Below are 14,247 nucleotides of genomic sequence, written 5' to 3' on the forward strand. Positions count from 1 at the left end.
TGGACATAATTTTACATGTAATGAGAACCTATTAAAGTGTTCTGAGTAGAGGATTTACAAGATCTTATTTACGTTTTTGAAATGATTACTTCCGCTGTGTGGAGAATGATTCCTGTAGGGCACAAGAGTAGAAGCAGAGAAGGAGTTAGAAGGCTTAGGTGCCAGTGATAGAGGTGCAAGAGTGTTGTGGAGAGGTGGTAGTTTCCAGGCAGTTTGCAGAGGTAGAGTTGACAGAACTTCTGATGAATTGGACATAGAGGGAAAGGGAAAGAAAGGACTCAAGGATGACTCCTAGATTTTTTACTTGAAGAACTATATAGAAGAAGGTACCATTCACAGAGAAGGGGAAGACTGTGGGGAGGGGAGCCACTGTGGGGAGAAAGAAGGGAATCTAAAATCAGTTCCCTGGACTGAGCATGAGAATACTGTTAGACATCCAAGCGAGATACCAAGTACGCCATTCTGTAGATGTTCTGGGGAGAGTCCAGGACTCGAGATGTTAATTTGAGAGTCAGGGGCATATGAATGGAATTTAAAGCCATAAAGCTGAGTAAGATCATCATGGAAGAGTAGATGGTGAGAAACAGAAGGGGACCAAGATAGAGCAACTTCTAGAACTCCAGGAGAAGAGTTCAGGGAGGCGAAGGAAATTGAGAAGGGGCGGCCAGTGAGGTTGCGGGAGAACCAGCAGAGTGTGACATTCCAAACTCTTTCAAGATTTTTTGCTGCAAAGAGGAGCACAGAAATAGGGTGGCAGCTAAAGGGCAATGTGGTGGTCAGTGGAGAGTAGCTTTCCTGGGACAGGAGATTCCAGAGCATGTTTAGATACTGTAGGGAAAGATTCAGTAGAAGGCAGAAATGGATGATGCAGAACGGTGATGGAAATTTTTTTTAAGTGCAAAGCCTTCAAGAAGGAGGAAAAGATTAAGATCCTAAGCACAAATGGTGGGGCAGGCCTCGATAGGCAGCAGCATTTGGTCTACAGTAACAGGAAGAAGGCCAAGAGTGATCTGGTGAACGTGTGACCTGTCTGATCATTGCTGCTTTCTCAGTGAAAAGTGTGGCTGATGTAAGCACAGAATGGAAGGAATAAAATTAACTAAACATTACATCTTGAGCAGGCAAAATGCTTGGTAGTATATTTTAAAATGCAACAAGTGAAGAGGGATTCAAAGCAATTAAATGAAGCAGGGTGGGAGGAGAACTTGATGAATTTTTAATTTAAGATATGTCTGTCTTCTTCTAAGATAAATGAGAATGTGAGGTTAAGCGTTGACTCATTACAAGAGGAATTAGTCAAAGTTGATAATACGGCGGAAATTCCCTGGATACAACAAAAAAGTCAAGAGGTATTTATAAAACATGAGAGAAGTTTGAAATAATGCTTTGTAGGGGTGCCAAATAGATTAGTTTCCTGTGAAACCCCTTGGAAAGTTAGAAAGTGGAAAGAGATACTACTTGGCAGACCATTACACCGTATAAGTGTACCTTCCCTGAAAGCAGGCAAACACACTAAACACGGCCCAGTCTTTTAGATTAAGTTATATGAGCTTTAAGTGCTGTACTTAGGCTAATACGAAACCTGAGAAAAGTGTCCAGGTAGGCCAAAGCAAAGAATGAACTAAGATACCTCATGCTGAAGTACATTTGGGGGGATGCGGCAAGGTAGGCTTAAATAAAAGGGGTGGGCCCGGAACAGAAGAGACATTGTGGCTTCTGATGTGCAGAAAGGTGACATAGGTGGCAGCTTGTGTCTGGATTTGGCCTGCTTATCTAGTCTCACTCAAGTTCCCAATAAAATAGCAGACTAGTTTTCTGTTATCCATTGTTCTTTAATTTTTCACTAAATTATTTTCTTTCTGTTGGCCTTATCATTGACCTGAGTTCCAAGTTGCTTCAGTGGCCACTTACATAGCAGCAATTTAGACTTAAGCAAAGTATTGCAGTGGTATTATTTCATGTACACTTTATATTATCAGTCTTTAATTTTTTTCCTTATTTCTGTTTCTAGGGAAGTGCTATCTATGTATCTAAGTATGTATATATGTATCTATTATCTCCCTGTCGTCCCTGTTGCTTGTTTAAATGATGTACTTTCTCCATTCCAGGCCATCAAAAACGAGGTTAAACTGTTTTCCAACAAAAGGAAAGAGATAAAAAGAGGAATCAAAGCACTTGCTAAAACTGTAAGTGTTGCGATTCCAGGTACTAATACGTTTGGCCCTTGGTCTAAAATTACGTTTTGAACTTTATTTTGTTCAACCCAGCATGAGACACTATACCCCATTTTTTTCTCTGCCTGTAAGCTTAGTTTTCTGGGGCACTTTAATAGGGTATAATTTTTATCATACCATACAACATATAAACAGTGGTTTTCTTCCCTGTCTTCCCCAAATACTGTCTTTAATACTTATTTTTGTCAAAGTTATACATTTACATTTTTACAAATTAAATAATACAGAGTTATGTAATTAAAAATAATGTTTTTGTGCTTCCCTGATGGCGCAGTGGTTGAGAATCTGCCTGCCAATGCAGGGGACACGGGTTCGAGCCCTGGTCTGGGAAGATCCCACATGCCACAGAGCAACTAGGCCCGTGAGCCACAATTACTGAGCCTGCGCGTCTGGAGCCTGTGCTCCGCAGCGAGAGGCCGCGATAGTGAGAGGCCTGCGCACCGCGATGAAGAGTGGTCCCCACTTGCCACAACTAGAGAAAGCCCTCACACAGAAACGAAGACCCAACACAGCCATAAATAAATAAAAAATAAATAAATAAATAAAAATTAAAAAAAAAAAATGTTTTTGGGGCTTCCCTGGTGGCACAGTGGTTAAGAACCCGCCTGCCAGTGCAGGGGACACGGGTTCGAGCCCTGGTCTGGGAAGATCCCACATGCCGCGGAGCAACTAAGCCCGTGCGCCACAATTACTGAGCCTGTGCTCTAGAGCCCGCGAGCCACAACTACTGAAGCCCACGCCTAGAGCCCGTGCTCTGCAACAAGAGAAGCCACCGCAGTGAGAAGCCTGTGCACCGCAATGAAGAGCAGCCCCTGCTCGCTGCAACTAGAGAAAGCCCGCGCACAGCAACAAAGACCCAATGTAACCAAAAATAAATAATAAATTTTTAAAAAATGTTTTTCTAGCAGCACCTGATCTACTTTTCTTCACTATGATTCCTGCAATCCTGAGGTAAATGTTTTCAGTTCTTTCAGCCTTTTTGTTTGGATATTTACCTGCATCTTTGTAATGGTCTTCTTAATACTGCTATTTCTTGATATTTCTATTTTGACACTCGCTGTGGGCTTTCTGGTATGGAAGATGAGTACTCAGATTCTTTTACACCCTCCACCACTACTGTATGCACATACATCAATACTCGGTAGGTACACTATTATAGTATATGAATATTCTTCAAAGCTGAGCCACATGGTATATTATGATTACTTTTCCATTTTTACAACTTTATTTTTCCTGGAATTAATAATTGCCTTTGTTTTAGATTAAGCCTTTCTATTTAAACTCTCTCAAAATGTTAGATACCTGAGGTAATCAATCTGTCAGTGCATTTTTGTGCGTGTGTGTGAGACCTCCCTTCTAGAGCTTTCTATCTTCCAGCGCTAGTCTACACACCTTGCTCTCTAGACCAGGCACACAGCTGCTGTTCTAGGGACTTCTCTTGTCCATCTTCCTGGGAAATTGTCTCACCTGCCTCCTGAGTTAGAGCCCCTGTTTCCAGAGTCCTGTGTGTTTTTCTTTGTCTTCTTGGTGTGCATCTTCCAGTAGCTTTCTAAGCAGGACTGCTGTGCAGGCCCATACTTGGGAACATCATTTATCATGCAGCTGTGCTAGTGTCATTCAAATGTAATACAGTGTGAGTGGTGCCTGCCCCCAAGAGGTGTACAATGCTTTGGCTCTGTTCTTGAGAAAGGGTACATAGGAGGTACATTTTTTGAGACGTGGTTTTTCTCAAATACAATGATTTACCCTCAGAATTTTGAAGACTTGCTCCATTGTCTTTTAGCTTTCAGTGTTTGCTTTAGAGAATTCAATATCTTTTTGATTCCCAGTTCTCTAGGTAACCAGATTTTTATCTCTGGAAACTTACAGGATCCTTTCTTTTTCTCTGGTGTTTGGAAATTTTACAATATGCACCTTCATACCTTTGATGGATATTCTTGATTTGCTGATGCAGACATACTCTTCACCCTTTTTCACCCTGCTCTTAGCCCCAAGAGGCTGGCCTCTGTGGATGGCATCAGTGAGCTCTCTTGCCTCTGTCTTCTGTTTGGGTTTAGACAGTGAGTGGCATCAGCAGACGATCAAGGGGCAGGAGAAGACAAGGTCAGGGTCTTTATTTCTCCAGTTTCCTCTCTGTGGTATTATGAGTTGGCAGTGACTGCTAGCCCTCTCCTACAGCTACTGATCTCCCCAGGTTCTAGTAACCACTTCCCATCCTTGCCTTTCAGACCTGGGAGTGGTGATAGCTTCCCGTGGTTGCTCGCCTGAGATGCTTTATCATGCCTTGCTGATTTCCCTTACCATGCCAAATCTGTTTTAAAGGTCCCTCTCCCCATTTATGCCATTTGAGTGTGTCATTCTGTTTCATACCAGGACCCTAGTTTGTTTGGGCTTTCTTGTCTCTTTCATGTGCTAGGCACTGGAGGACTTTTAACAAGAAGCCTCTTTCAGGTCTGGGAAAGGTTCTTTAATTATTTCTTTGGTAATTTCCTCCCCTTAATTTTTGTTTTCCTGATTACTAATGAGGTTGAACATCTTTTCATAACTCTGAAGACTGAATTTCCTCTTCTATAAATTCCCTGTTCATGTCCTTTGCCAATTTTTCTATCGGGTTGCTGGTCTTTTTCTTGTTGATTGTAGAAGTTCTTTATTTTTATTTTTAACTTATATTTCTTTATAATAATTAGCGTTAGCTAAGCTGTGATAACAAACAAACTCCAAAAATATAATGACATAGGGATGAGAAGTTTATTTCTTCCCTATATAATCATTCTGGGTAGGTGTTCAGGTCAGCAGCTGCTCTGTTCCATGCAGTCATTCAGAGACCCAAGCTGACAGAGACTCTGCTGTCTCTAGCACATGGCTTCTAAGGTTGCCTTGCTTAATCTCATCCCACTCAGCTGGAAGAGGAAAAGAGCATGGAGGCGTGCATTGGGCAAATCTGGAGATAGCCCTTATTATTAGGTTGAACCACATGAGATTGCTGTTTTATATGGTTCAGCCAAATATACTACAAATATTTTCTGTTTTGTCTCAACTTTTATACTGTGCCTTTTAATTTATTTTTTATATAAATTTATTTATTTTATTTATTTTGGCTGTGTTGGGTCTTTGTTGCTGTGCGCGGGCTTTCTCTAGTTGCGGCGAGCCAGGGCTACGCTTCATTGTGGTGCGCAGGCTTCTCATTGCAGTGGTTTCTCTTGTTGTGGAGCACGGGCTCTAGGCGCACGGACTTCAGTAGTTGTGGCATGCGGGCTCAGTAGTTGTGGCTCGCTGGCTGTGGAGCGCAGGCTCAGTAGTTGTGGCGCATGGGCTTAGTTGCTCCGCGACATGTGGGATCCTCCCGGACCAGGGCTCGAATCCGTGTCCCCTGCACTGGCAGGCGGATTCTTAACCACTGCACCACCAGGGAAGTCCCTATACTGTACCTTTTTAAATGCAAAAATTTTAAATTATGATCCAAGTGTATTGATCATTTATAACTTTTGCTTTATGTGCATGATTTTTAAAGGCTTCCAAATCTCATGTATTTTCTCCTGATACTCCTTTATTTCACCTGTAATTTATTTTTGTGAATGGATATGAGGTATAGATCTAACTTTATTTTTTCAAATTCATAGCACATTTCACCAATGCTTTTTATTGAATATACCATCCTTTTCCCGCTGATTTGCAGTGCCTCCTTCATCAATTCCTGGATTCCCATGAATACGGAATTATTTCTAGACACTCTATGTTCTAATATTGAGCATTGATCTTTTCCTTAGCCAATTCCAAACTATTTTAATTGCTACAGCTTTATAAAATGTTTTTATACCTTGAAAGTAATTCTCCCTTCGCTCTTCACTTTCAGAAAATATTGGCCTCTTTGTGCACACTTACTTTTTCATCTGAATTTTAAAATTAGCTTGTTGAGCTCTGTAAAAATCTCTGATTTGATTTTAATTGAGAATAACTGCTTACAGTGTGATTTGGTGAAGAATTTATTTGCCATCTCTGAAATTTAATACATATATATTGTATATATTTATAAAATATATAAATCTTATATATTATATATTACATATAAATAAATATATATCTTTATTCAAATTTTTAACAAGTTCTTTAATGAAGTTTTACAGTCTAAAAGTGACTTTGTGTACATCTCTTATGAGGTCTTTTGTGAGTGGAATATTTTCTATAACATTTTCTAATTCGATACTACTGGATATGAATATTACTAATTTTATATATGACCACCTTGCTGAATTCTCTTTTTGGTTCTATTGCTTTGTCAATTGATTCTCTTGGACTGTCTAAGTAGACTATCATATCTTCAGAATATCACGTGTCTATTATCAATCTTTATATTACTTTATTTCTTTTTCTTATCTTATGGTAAGGGCTTCTAATGCAATAGTGGTCATTGACAGTGGACATGCTTGTCTGCTAACAATGGAAATGCTTCTAACTTTTAAGTATGATGCCTGCTGTAGTTCCTGCTAGATAGCCTTTAACAAGTTAAAGAAATGCCATTCTATACCTTGTTTTCTAAGAGTCTTTTTTGTTTGTTTTTTTGTTTTCTGTTTTTGTTTCTCCTAATAACAATGTTGGTTTATTCTGAGGGTCAAGTGAAATGATATATTTTAAAAATCTAAGAGTTTTTATTGTGAATTTTATTGTGACATTTATCAAATGCCATGTATTCTTTGTATTCCTCAGATAGACATTGGTCATTTGAAGCAGTACACCACATTCAATTTGCTAATATTTTATTTAAGAATTTTTTATTTCTAGTTGTAAGTAATTTTGGTCTAATTTTCTTGTACTTTCTTTTTTAATTATGGTATCAGCATTATCAAGTGATTTGAGTAGCTTTCTACTTTTTTTTCCATTCTCTGGAATAGTTTGTATAGAATGGGAATTCTCCTTTTCTTTAAGGTTTGATAAACAACGCCCTCCTGCCCTCCCACACACATATAAAACTATCTGGGCCTGATGTCTGTTGCAGAGTTGATTTCTTCTGATTGTGTCAAGTTCTTCTGTGGTCTTTAGTCTTATCAAGTTTTCTATTTCTTTTCAGGTATAGATTTGATAAATTATATTTTCTTAGAAAATTTTCCATCTAAATGTTTAATATAAAATTATATAATATTCTATTTTTTAAGTCTCTTCTGATTTTTCAGTTATAGTTCTATTTTATTCCCAATGTTGTATGTTTATGCCTTTTATCTTTTTTCTTGATCATACTTTCCAACAGAATTTCTATTTTATTAACATTTTTGAAGAAGCAGGTATAGTTTTATTGATTTGACTCTGTTATTATAAGAGAAAATTATACAGAATTTTATGCCTATACATTTTATAAATTTAGGATTTGATCAATTTAGAATTTTATTCATTCTTCCTTGCTTCATTCAGGTTTATTTTACCTCATTTGTTACTTTTTTTAGTTGAAAATGTGGTTTATTTTCTTTTTTTTTTTCTAGTATGCATGTGGCCATAAGTATTCCTCTGAGTACCACTGACTACATTGCACTGATTTTGATATGCAATTTCTCATTATTGCCTAGTTGTAAATATTTCTAATTCAATTTTGAACATATCAACCAAAGGGTTTTCTACAAGAGTGTATGTATTTTTCTATTTTTAATTTCCAGATTGTTTTGTCTATTACTTATAGATTGTTTTGTATATCTTTCTGTTGCTAACTTTGAACTTTATTTCACTATGCTCAGTAAATAAAGCTTGTTGAGATTATCTCTGTGGTCTTGTATCTGGTCTTTTGTGAGTGTTCCATGTGTTTGTAAAGAGTATTTATTCTCTGGGTTTTTGGAGGGGGAGGGTGGGTAAAATGTTCTTTAAATTCCTATTAGATCAATCTAATTTTGTTAGTTAAGTTAGTAAAGTTCATGTTTTTGCTATTTAAACTGTTTTCTAGGATATGATTAGCAGTTTGGCAATTTATCCTTGTATTTTTATCATATGTATGTTAGATACAAAAATGTACATGACAGATCACCTTGGTAGATTGTTTCTTTTAGCCCTATGAATATTTAGCTTTGTCTCTTTAAATGTTCTTAACTCTACATTTTGATTTTTAAAACTTTTTTATTATTATTATTTTTTATTTATTAATTTTTTTGGCTGTGTTGGGTCTTCGTTGCTGCGTGCGGGCTTTCTCTAGTTGCAGCGAGTGGGGGCTACTGTTCGTTGCAGTGCACGGGCTTCTCATTGCAGTGGCTTCTCTTGTTGCAGAGCACAGACTCTAGGTGCGCGGGCTTCAGTAGTTGTGGCGCATGGGCTCAGTAGTTGTGGCTCGCGGGCTCTAGAGCGCAGGCTCCGTAATTGTGGCTCACGGGCTTAGTTGCTCCACGGCATGTGGGATCTTGCTGGACCAGGGCTCGAACCCATGTCCCCTGCATTGGCAGGTGGATTCTTAACCACTGCACCGCCAAGGAAGCCCCTTGTTTTTTTATATTAATATTTTTTGCTGTATTTCCTTTTGCCAGCACTTATTTATGTATCTTTTTCCATTGCTTTATTTCCAAGTTTATTCTGTGCTCTAATCAGTATATAGCTGGATTGTTTTCTTTAAATCCTATCTAAGAGTTTTAATAGGTGAGTTTAGCCACGTTTATTATAATTATTGATATGTTTACACATAATTCCTGCCATTTGATTTTGGGCTTTCTGTTTAACCTATTTCCAAGTTTTTTCTTTTTCCCTCTTTCCTATGTGCTTGGATTGCTTGTGCATTTTTTGTTATTCTTTTTTCTTTTTTCTTTTCAACTATTTTGGGAGTCATAAATATATTCTTCTTATAAAATTCTAACTCACATGCTTGACCTCCTATTTTTTTTTAACATCACCTGGTGCCTTCCTACTCAATGGTATAGAGCACAGAAGCATTGACACCACCTGGGATCTTGACCCCATCCCAGATGTCCTGAATCAGAATCTGCTATTTTCACAAGATCCCTAGGTGATTCATAGGCACATTAAAGTTGGAGAAGCTCTGGTTTAGCGTGTATCATACCATATCTGCCCTCCAGATAAGAGCCCCAGTATGCTTATGTTGTTCTCAGTTTTTACGTTTTCATCTCCTTCTGCTTCCCCACTTTCTCTCATTGATATCATTTAGAATTATAGTTTAAATTGGTACCTTTAAAAACTCTTAAAAATGTGTAAATCTTATTTAGACTTAATAAGTCTTTTTGCCTACCTTCCCTCTGACTTCAGTACGTCCTTAATAATCCTTTCAGAGGTGTAGGTATTAGTGAACTTTCTGAGCCCCTGAATTTTTACAAATGACTCTACTCTATTTGGACCTCACACTTGAATGATGGTTTGATGACTATAGAATTAGAGATTGAAGGTTTTTCTTTCACTTAAAACTTTGATCCAAAGCTATTGATCCATTGTATTCTTGCATTCAGTGTTGCTGATGTGAGTTCTTCTATTAGTCTAATTCTTCTATTTTTGTGATACTCTTTTCCTCTTCAGAAATGTTTAGGATTTGGTTCTTTAGTTTCCCGACATTTCTTTCTCTAGACCTGGGCTGGCTCAACACTTGTTATACCCTTTGAATCTTGAGTATTCATGCTTTATTGTGTCTTTAAATAATCCTCCCTTATTGTTTCTTTAAACATCATGGCTCCTGTTCTCTTTATTCTCTCCTTCTTAAAGTCATATTAGTAACAGGTACTTCTAGATATGTCATACATGTTTATTAATTTTTCTTTCACATTTTCATCTTTTTATCCTTTGTTACACTCAGGGAGAATTCTTAACTGACTTTTACAGATCATTAATTATCTTCAACTGTGTCCATTTTGCTGTTCAGCCCATCTGTCGAATTTTTTGTTTGTTTCAAAGATTAAACTTTTAAGTTCCATAATCTCTTGATTATTTTATAATCTAATATTTTGCATCCCTAGTTACTCTAAAATTCTACTCTTCTTGCTTAATTAACTCTTTCTCTTTGCGTAACAAGTTTTCTGTTTATTGAATTTATTGTCTGTCTTCAGTGGTCTTCTTGTTCCCCAAATATTTTGTGATCCATTTTTATTTTCATTATTGCATGCTCATCTTTTTTTGTTTTTAACATCTTTATTGGAGTATAATTGCTTTACAATGGTGTGTTAGTTTCTGCTGTAAAACAAAGTGAATCAGCTATATGTATACATATATCCCCATATCTCCTCCCTCTTGCGTCTCCCTCCCACCCTCCCTATCCCACCCCACTAGGTCACAAAGCACGGAGCTGATCTCCCTGTGCTATGCAGCTGCTTCCCACTAGCTATCTATTTTACATTTGGTAGTATATATAAGTCCATGCCACTCTCTCACTCTTTATAATTGAAATTCCCTATTATAATTTCACTACACCAGTTCAGCAAGCTTGGGAAGAAGATGTGTAGGAGATCTGACTTCAGCAGGTATTACAGTCTACCTTTTTCTGAGCTCTGTCCTGGGGACCCATGGGGCCATGATGCATCATTCAGATCCAACTGATTTTCATCCTTCAGACTTTATAGTTTCCATGCTATTGAAGGATGCTTTTCTTCCCCCTCTTAATTGCAGTGTTGGATTTATTGATTTATTATACACTTTTTTTCCTCTTAATTTTATAGATTGGGGCAAGAAAGGAAGATTGTAAAGCCCATTCTCAGTCCATTTTGAAACTGAAGTCCTCATTTTTTTCTCTCATATTGTCTTTGTTGTTTTTGTTTATTTGTAAGGGCTCTTTATATTTTGAAGATATTAATATTTTGTCATATGTGTTGTAATCTGTGCCCTTTGTCACTGAATTTTTTGAAGCTATAAACTTTTAAAGATATTTTTATTATAGAAATGTTCAAATATATATAAAAGTGGAGGGAATAATAATATAATAAATCTAATCACCAATATTTTTTCCTCTATACACCATCCACTATCCTCTCCCCTGATTGTTTTGAAAAATACCCCAGATGTCATATCATTTCGTCTTTAATTATTTAAGTATATGTGTCTAAAAGATAAGAACTCTGAAAATACTTGATAATAATACTACTAGCACACCTAAATATCAGTAATTCCTTAATATCATTTCATATTTTTGTTGTTTTTAGATGAATGAGCTTTTATGGATTAAACCTTAAAACCTAAATAAGCCTATAACCTAATTCTTTATTTGATAGTTACATTTAGATAAACAGAATATCTATTTTTTTTTATTGGTTGCTGTCTGAAGAGACTCAGAAAACCATCCCTTTAAAGTTTAATTCTTTGCTTGTCTCCATTCTTTACTATTGGAAAATTCAGATTCTGGACATGATGGAAGAAAATGAAGCAGTAGATAATATTGCAAAATTAGAGCAACAAGAATTTGGCCTGGATCTTGAAGAACTGGAAAGACTCCACGATGAAAGTGAGGAAGAAGTGGCAAAGGTATGGAAAAATCTGATTTAAGCACCATAAAGATTTAATAAAGAATGTAAAAAGAAAATAGGAAGGAGAACTTTTCTAGGATAATGCAAATAAAACAAACCTTTTCCAGCGTGATGTGAATACAGCAAATTTAGTGCATACAAATGGAATGAGTCAGAGCATTATTGAATTTGGGAGTCAGGGGAAAGAAGAACATCTAGACCAGCCAGACATCTGATGTTTGTCTCTCCCCCATGACATTAATGTCAACCATCTTCCACCATATATTTGAACGTTTTTAGAGATCTCCTCAGCCACCTCATACCAACTTCAAACATTTTTGGTTTAGTAAGCCCTTTCTTAATTAGAGTTGAAATCTTTCTCCCTGTACTCACTGATTCTTCTACTCTTTGAGCACCATCTACTCTATAGCCACAGTGAAAGTGGTTAGAGAAGACTAGCAGTTACCATGTTTCCTATGTATCTTGTCTAGGCTAACTATCCCAGCTCCTATGATATCATATACTGTAGTTTTAATCGTTTTATTATTGTTGTAGTTTTCATCTAATTTTGTTTTATTTCTGTATGGCACCCACAAAAGAAATTTAATGATTATCTTTCCAGTTTAGAGAAAAGCATGAACTGAAACCTCCATTTTTCTAGGTACTGTACTTCTATTAATTCACCCTTTGCACTGTTTTGTGGCAGTCACAACACATTGCTTACTCATATGGATTTTATTTTGGGTAAAAGCCTTAAGAGTGTTTTACACAGGATGTTCTTAAGCAACCTCTCTCTCAACCTGCACAGTACATTTGATTCTTTGAGTATGCAAGTATAAAAACATTATCCCCACTGAACAAGAGAATTAAATATAGCTGGATATAAGGACATTTAAGTGGATTATAGTTGGTTAAACAACTTCACCAAAAAGAGACTTGTTATTTGACTGATGATTCTAGGAGAGAAATCTCCAATCATGTGCCCCAGAACTCTGTCCTGTTAAACATGTTTATTAATGACTGGAGTGAAGATGTGAAAATGAGGCAGATCTGTCCAAATGGTAAATGACATGAGGCTGAGAATGAGAGGAAATATATTAGATAACAGAATTAATACCAAAAGTACCTCAAGGGACTAACTCAAGGAGATAAAATTCACCTGGATGTTCATTCACCCATCCATTCATTCATTCTGCAACATTTATTGAACACCTATTACATGCCAGGCACTACTGTAGGTGCTGGGGATACAATGAATAATACAGATAGGTCCCACCCACATGGCGCTACTCTAGTAGAGAACAGAGACCATAAACAAATCTCTATATATTATATGATGGAAACAAACCAGATTCGATAATAGATGCGGGGGGATCTACTTTTGTGGTCAGAGAAGACAACTTTAAAGAGGGGACCTTTCAGTTGCAAACTAAGAGAAAAGAGGGAGCTGACTATACAAAGATCTGAGGAAAGAGAATGTCAGGCAAAGGGAGCAGCAAGAACAAGGGCCCTGAGGCAGAAATTGCTCAGCGTATTCCAGGGCCAGAAAGGCCAGAAAGGCTGTAGCACAGTGGACAGGAGAGGGCCTCACGGAATGAGGTGGGAGAGGTAGGCAGAGGCCAGCTCTGAAGACCTTGTATGTTGTGGTGAAGAATTTGGCTTTTGTTTTTAAACATACAACAGAAAGCTATTAGAAATGATCCCTTTTTCTTATTATAACAGATAGGCACCAGTCTAGGGGCTTTTTGAATGTTATTTGATCATCACAGCAATCCAAAAAGGTAGGTTATTGTTTTCCCCACTTAAGGAAACTAAGGCTTAGGTGCTCGAGTCACTTGGCTAGGAGCCCCCAACTCGAGTCTGAGCCGGTAAGCAGTGCTGGTCTGCCCACCGGGCTTCTGGCTCATCCTCCTCGGCCCTGGCCTCACAGGCCTGGAATGCCACCTCCTATTCTGGCACCAGCTTCTCCCAGCCCATTCATCTTGATCACTCTAAAATGAGTTCGGCTTAGGTGCCTGCCCCCATCCTCACCCTCTCATTGCTTTTTTCTCCAAGCTCTTGTCTGACCACTCGGCCCCATGAACCTGCTCCTCTGGACTGTTGACCTACTGACCCCTGATGAAGCCACTCTGCTCACCTGACCCCCACCCTGTGCCTCTGCTCCAGATGCCCCCATCCCTTGCTGCTTATCAAATTCCTGTGCATCCCTCGAGGAGCCTCCTTGATCCTCTGTCACAGGCTTTGGTACAGAGAAAGGCTCTTCACATGCTCATTTCCCTCATGTTGTTTAGTTTTCCTGAGCTCTGGGCTTTGAAGAGATATCAGCCCTAGATTGGGCATGATAGTAGAACCAGACAGTCCAGGACAGAACAGTGTTAGCAGATGGCGCCATAAATCCACCTGCGAGCAGAACACTAGTCCCTGGGAAGAGCTAAGGCTCCCAGTCCTAAAGGGACCAGGCTATTACCCACCCTGGCCAGGATCTCAACAACAGGGCAAAGACCAAAGCCCAGTAATGACCACCTAGACACAGTATTAGCATTATTCTGGAGGGATTGAGCAAATAGCCTCAAGAGTAACAAGGGGAGGAATGGAGGAGCCTGGGAATCAGACAG

At 38.1% G+C, this 14,247-nt stretch overlaps 1 protein-coding gene across 11 annotated transcripts in view; it reads left to right on the forward strand.

The window, feature by feature from the left end:
* CFAP43 (cilia and flagella associated protein 43) overlaps positions 1-14,247 on the forward strand; it is a 123,493-nt gene that overhangs the window by 74,162 nt on the left and 35,084 nt on the right. For 9 of the 11 annotated variants that reach the window (XR_014253453.1, XM_082425056.1, XM_082425058.1 and 6 more), the window contains 3 exons: positions 1,248-1,349; positions 2,109-2,186; positions 11,526-11,651. Coding sequence is in view for 10 of the 11 variants with exons in the window: in XM_082425056.1 (XP_082281182.1) it covers positions 1,248-1,349; positions 2,109-2,186; positions 11,526-11,651 (306 nt within the window). In the remaining variant the exon portion in view is untranslated. The remainder of the gene's footprint in view (positions 1-1,247; positions 1,350-2,108; positions 2,187-11,525; positions 11,652-14,247) is intronic. The other 2 variants (XM_082425059.1, XM_082425063.1) reach the window with 2 other exon arrangements.

Source organism: Balaenoptera physalus (assembly GCF_965194825.1).
Source record: "Balaenoptera physalus genome assembly, chromosome: 14".
Taxonomy (NCBI): domain Eukaryota; kingdom Metazoa; phylum Chordata; class Mammalia; order Artiodactyla; family Balaenopteridae; genus Balaenoptera; species Balaenoptera physalus.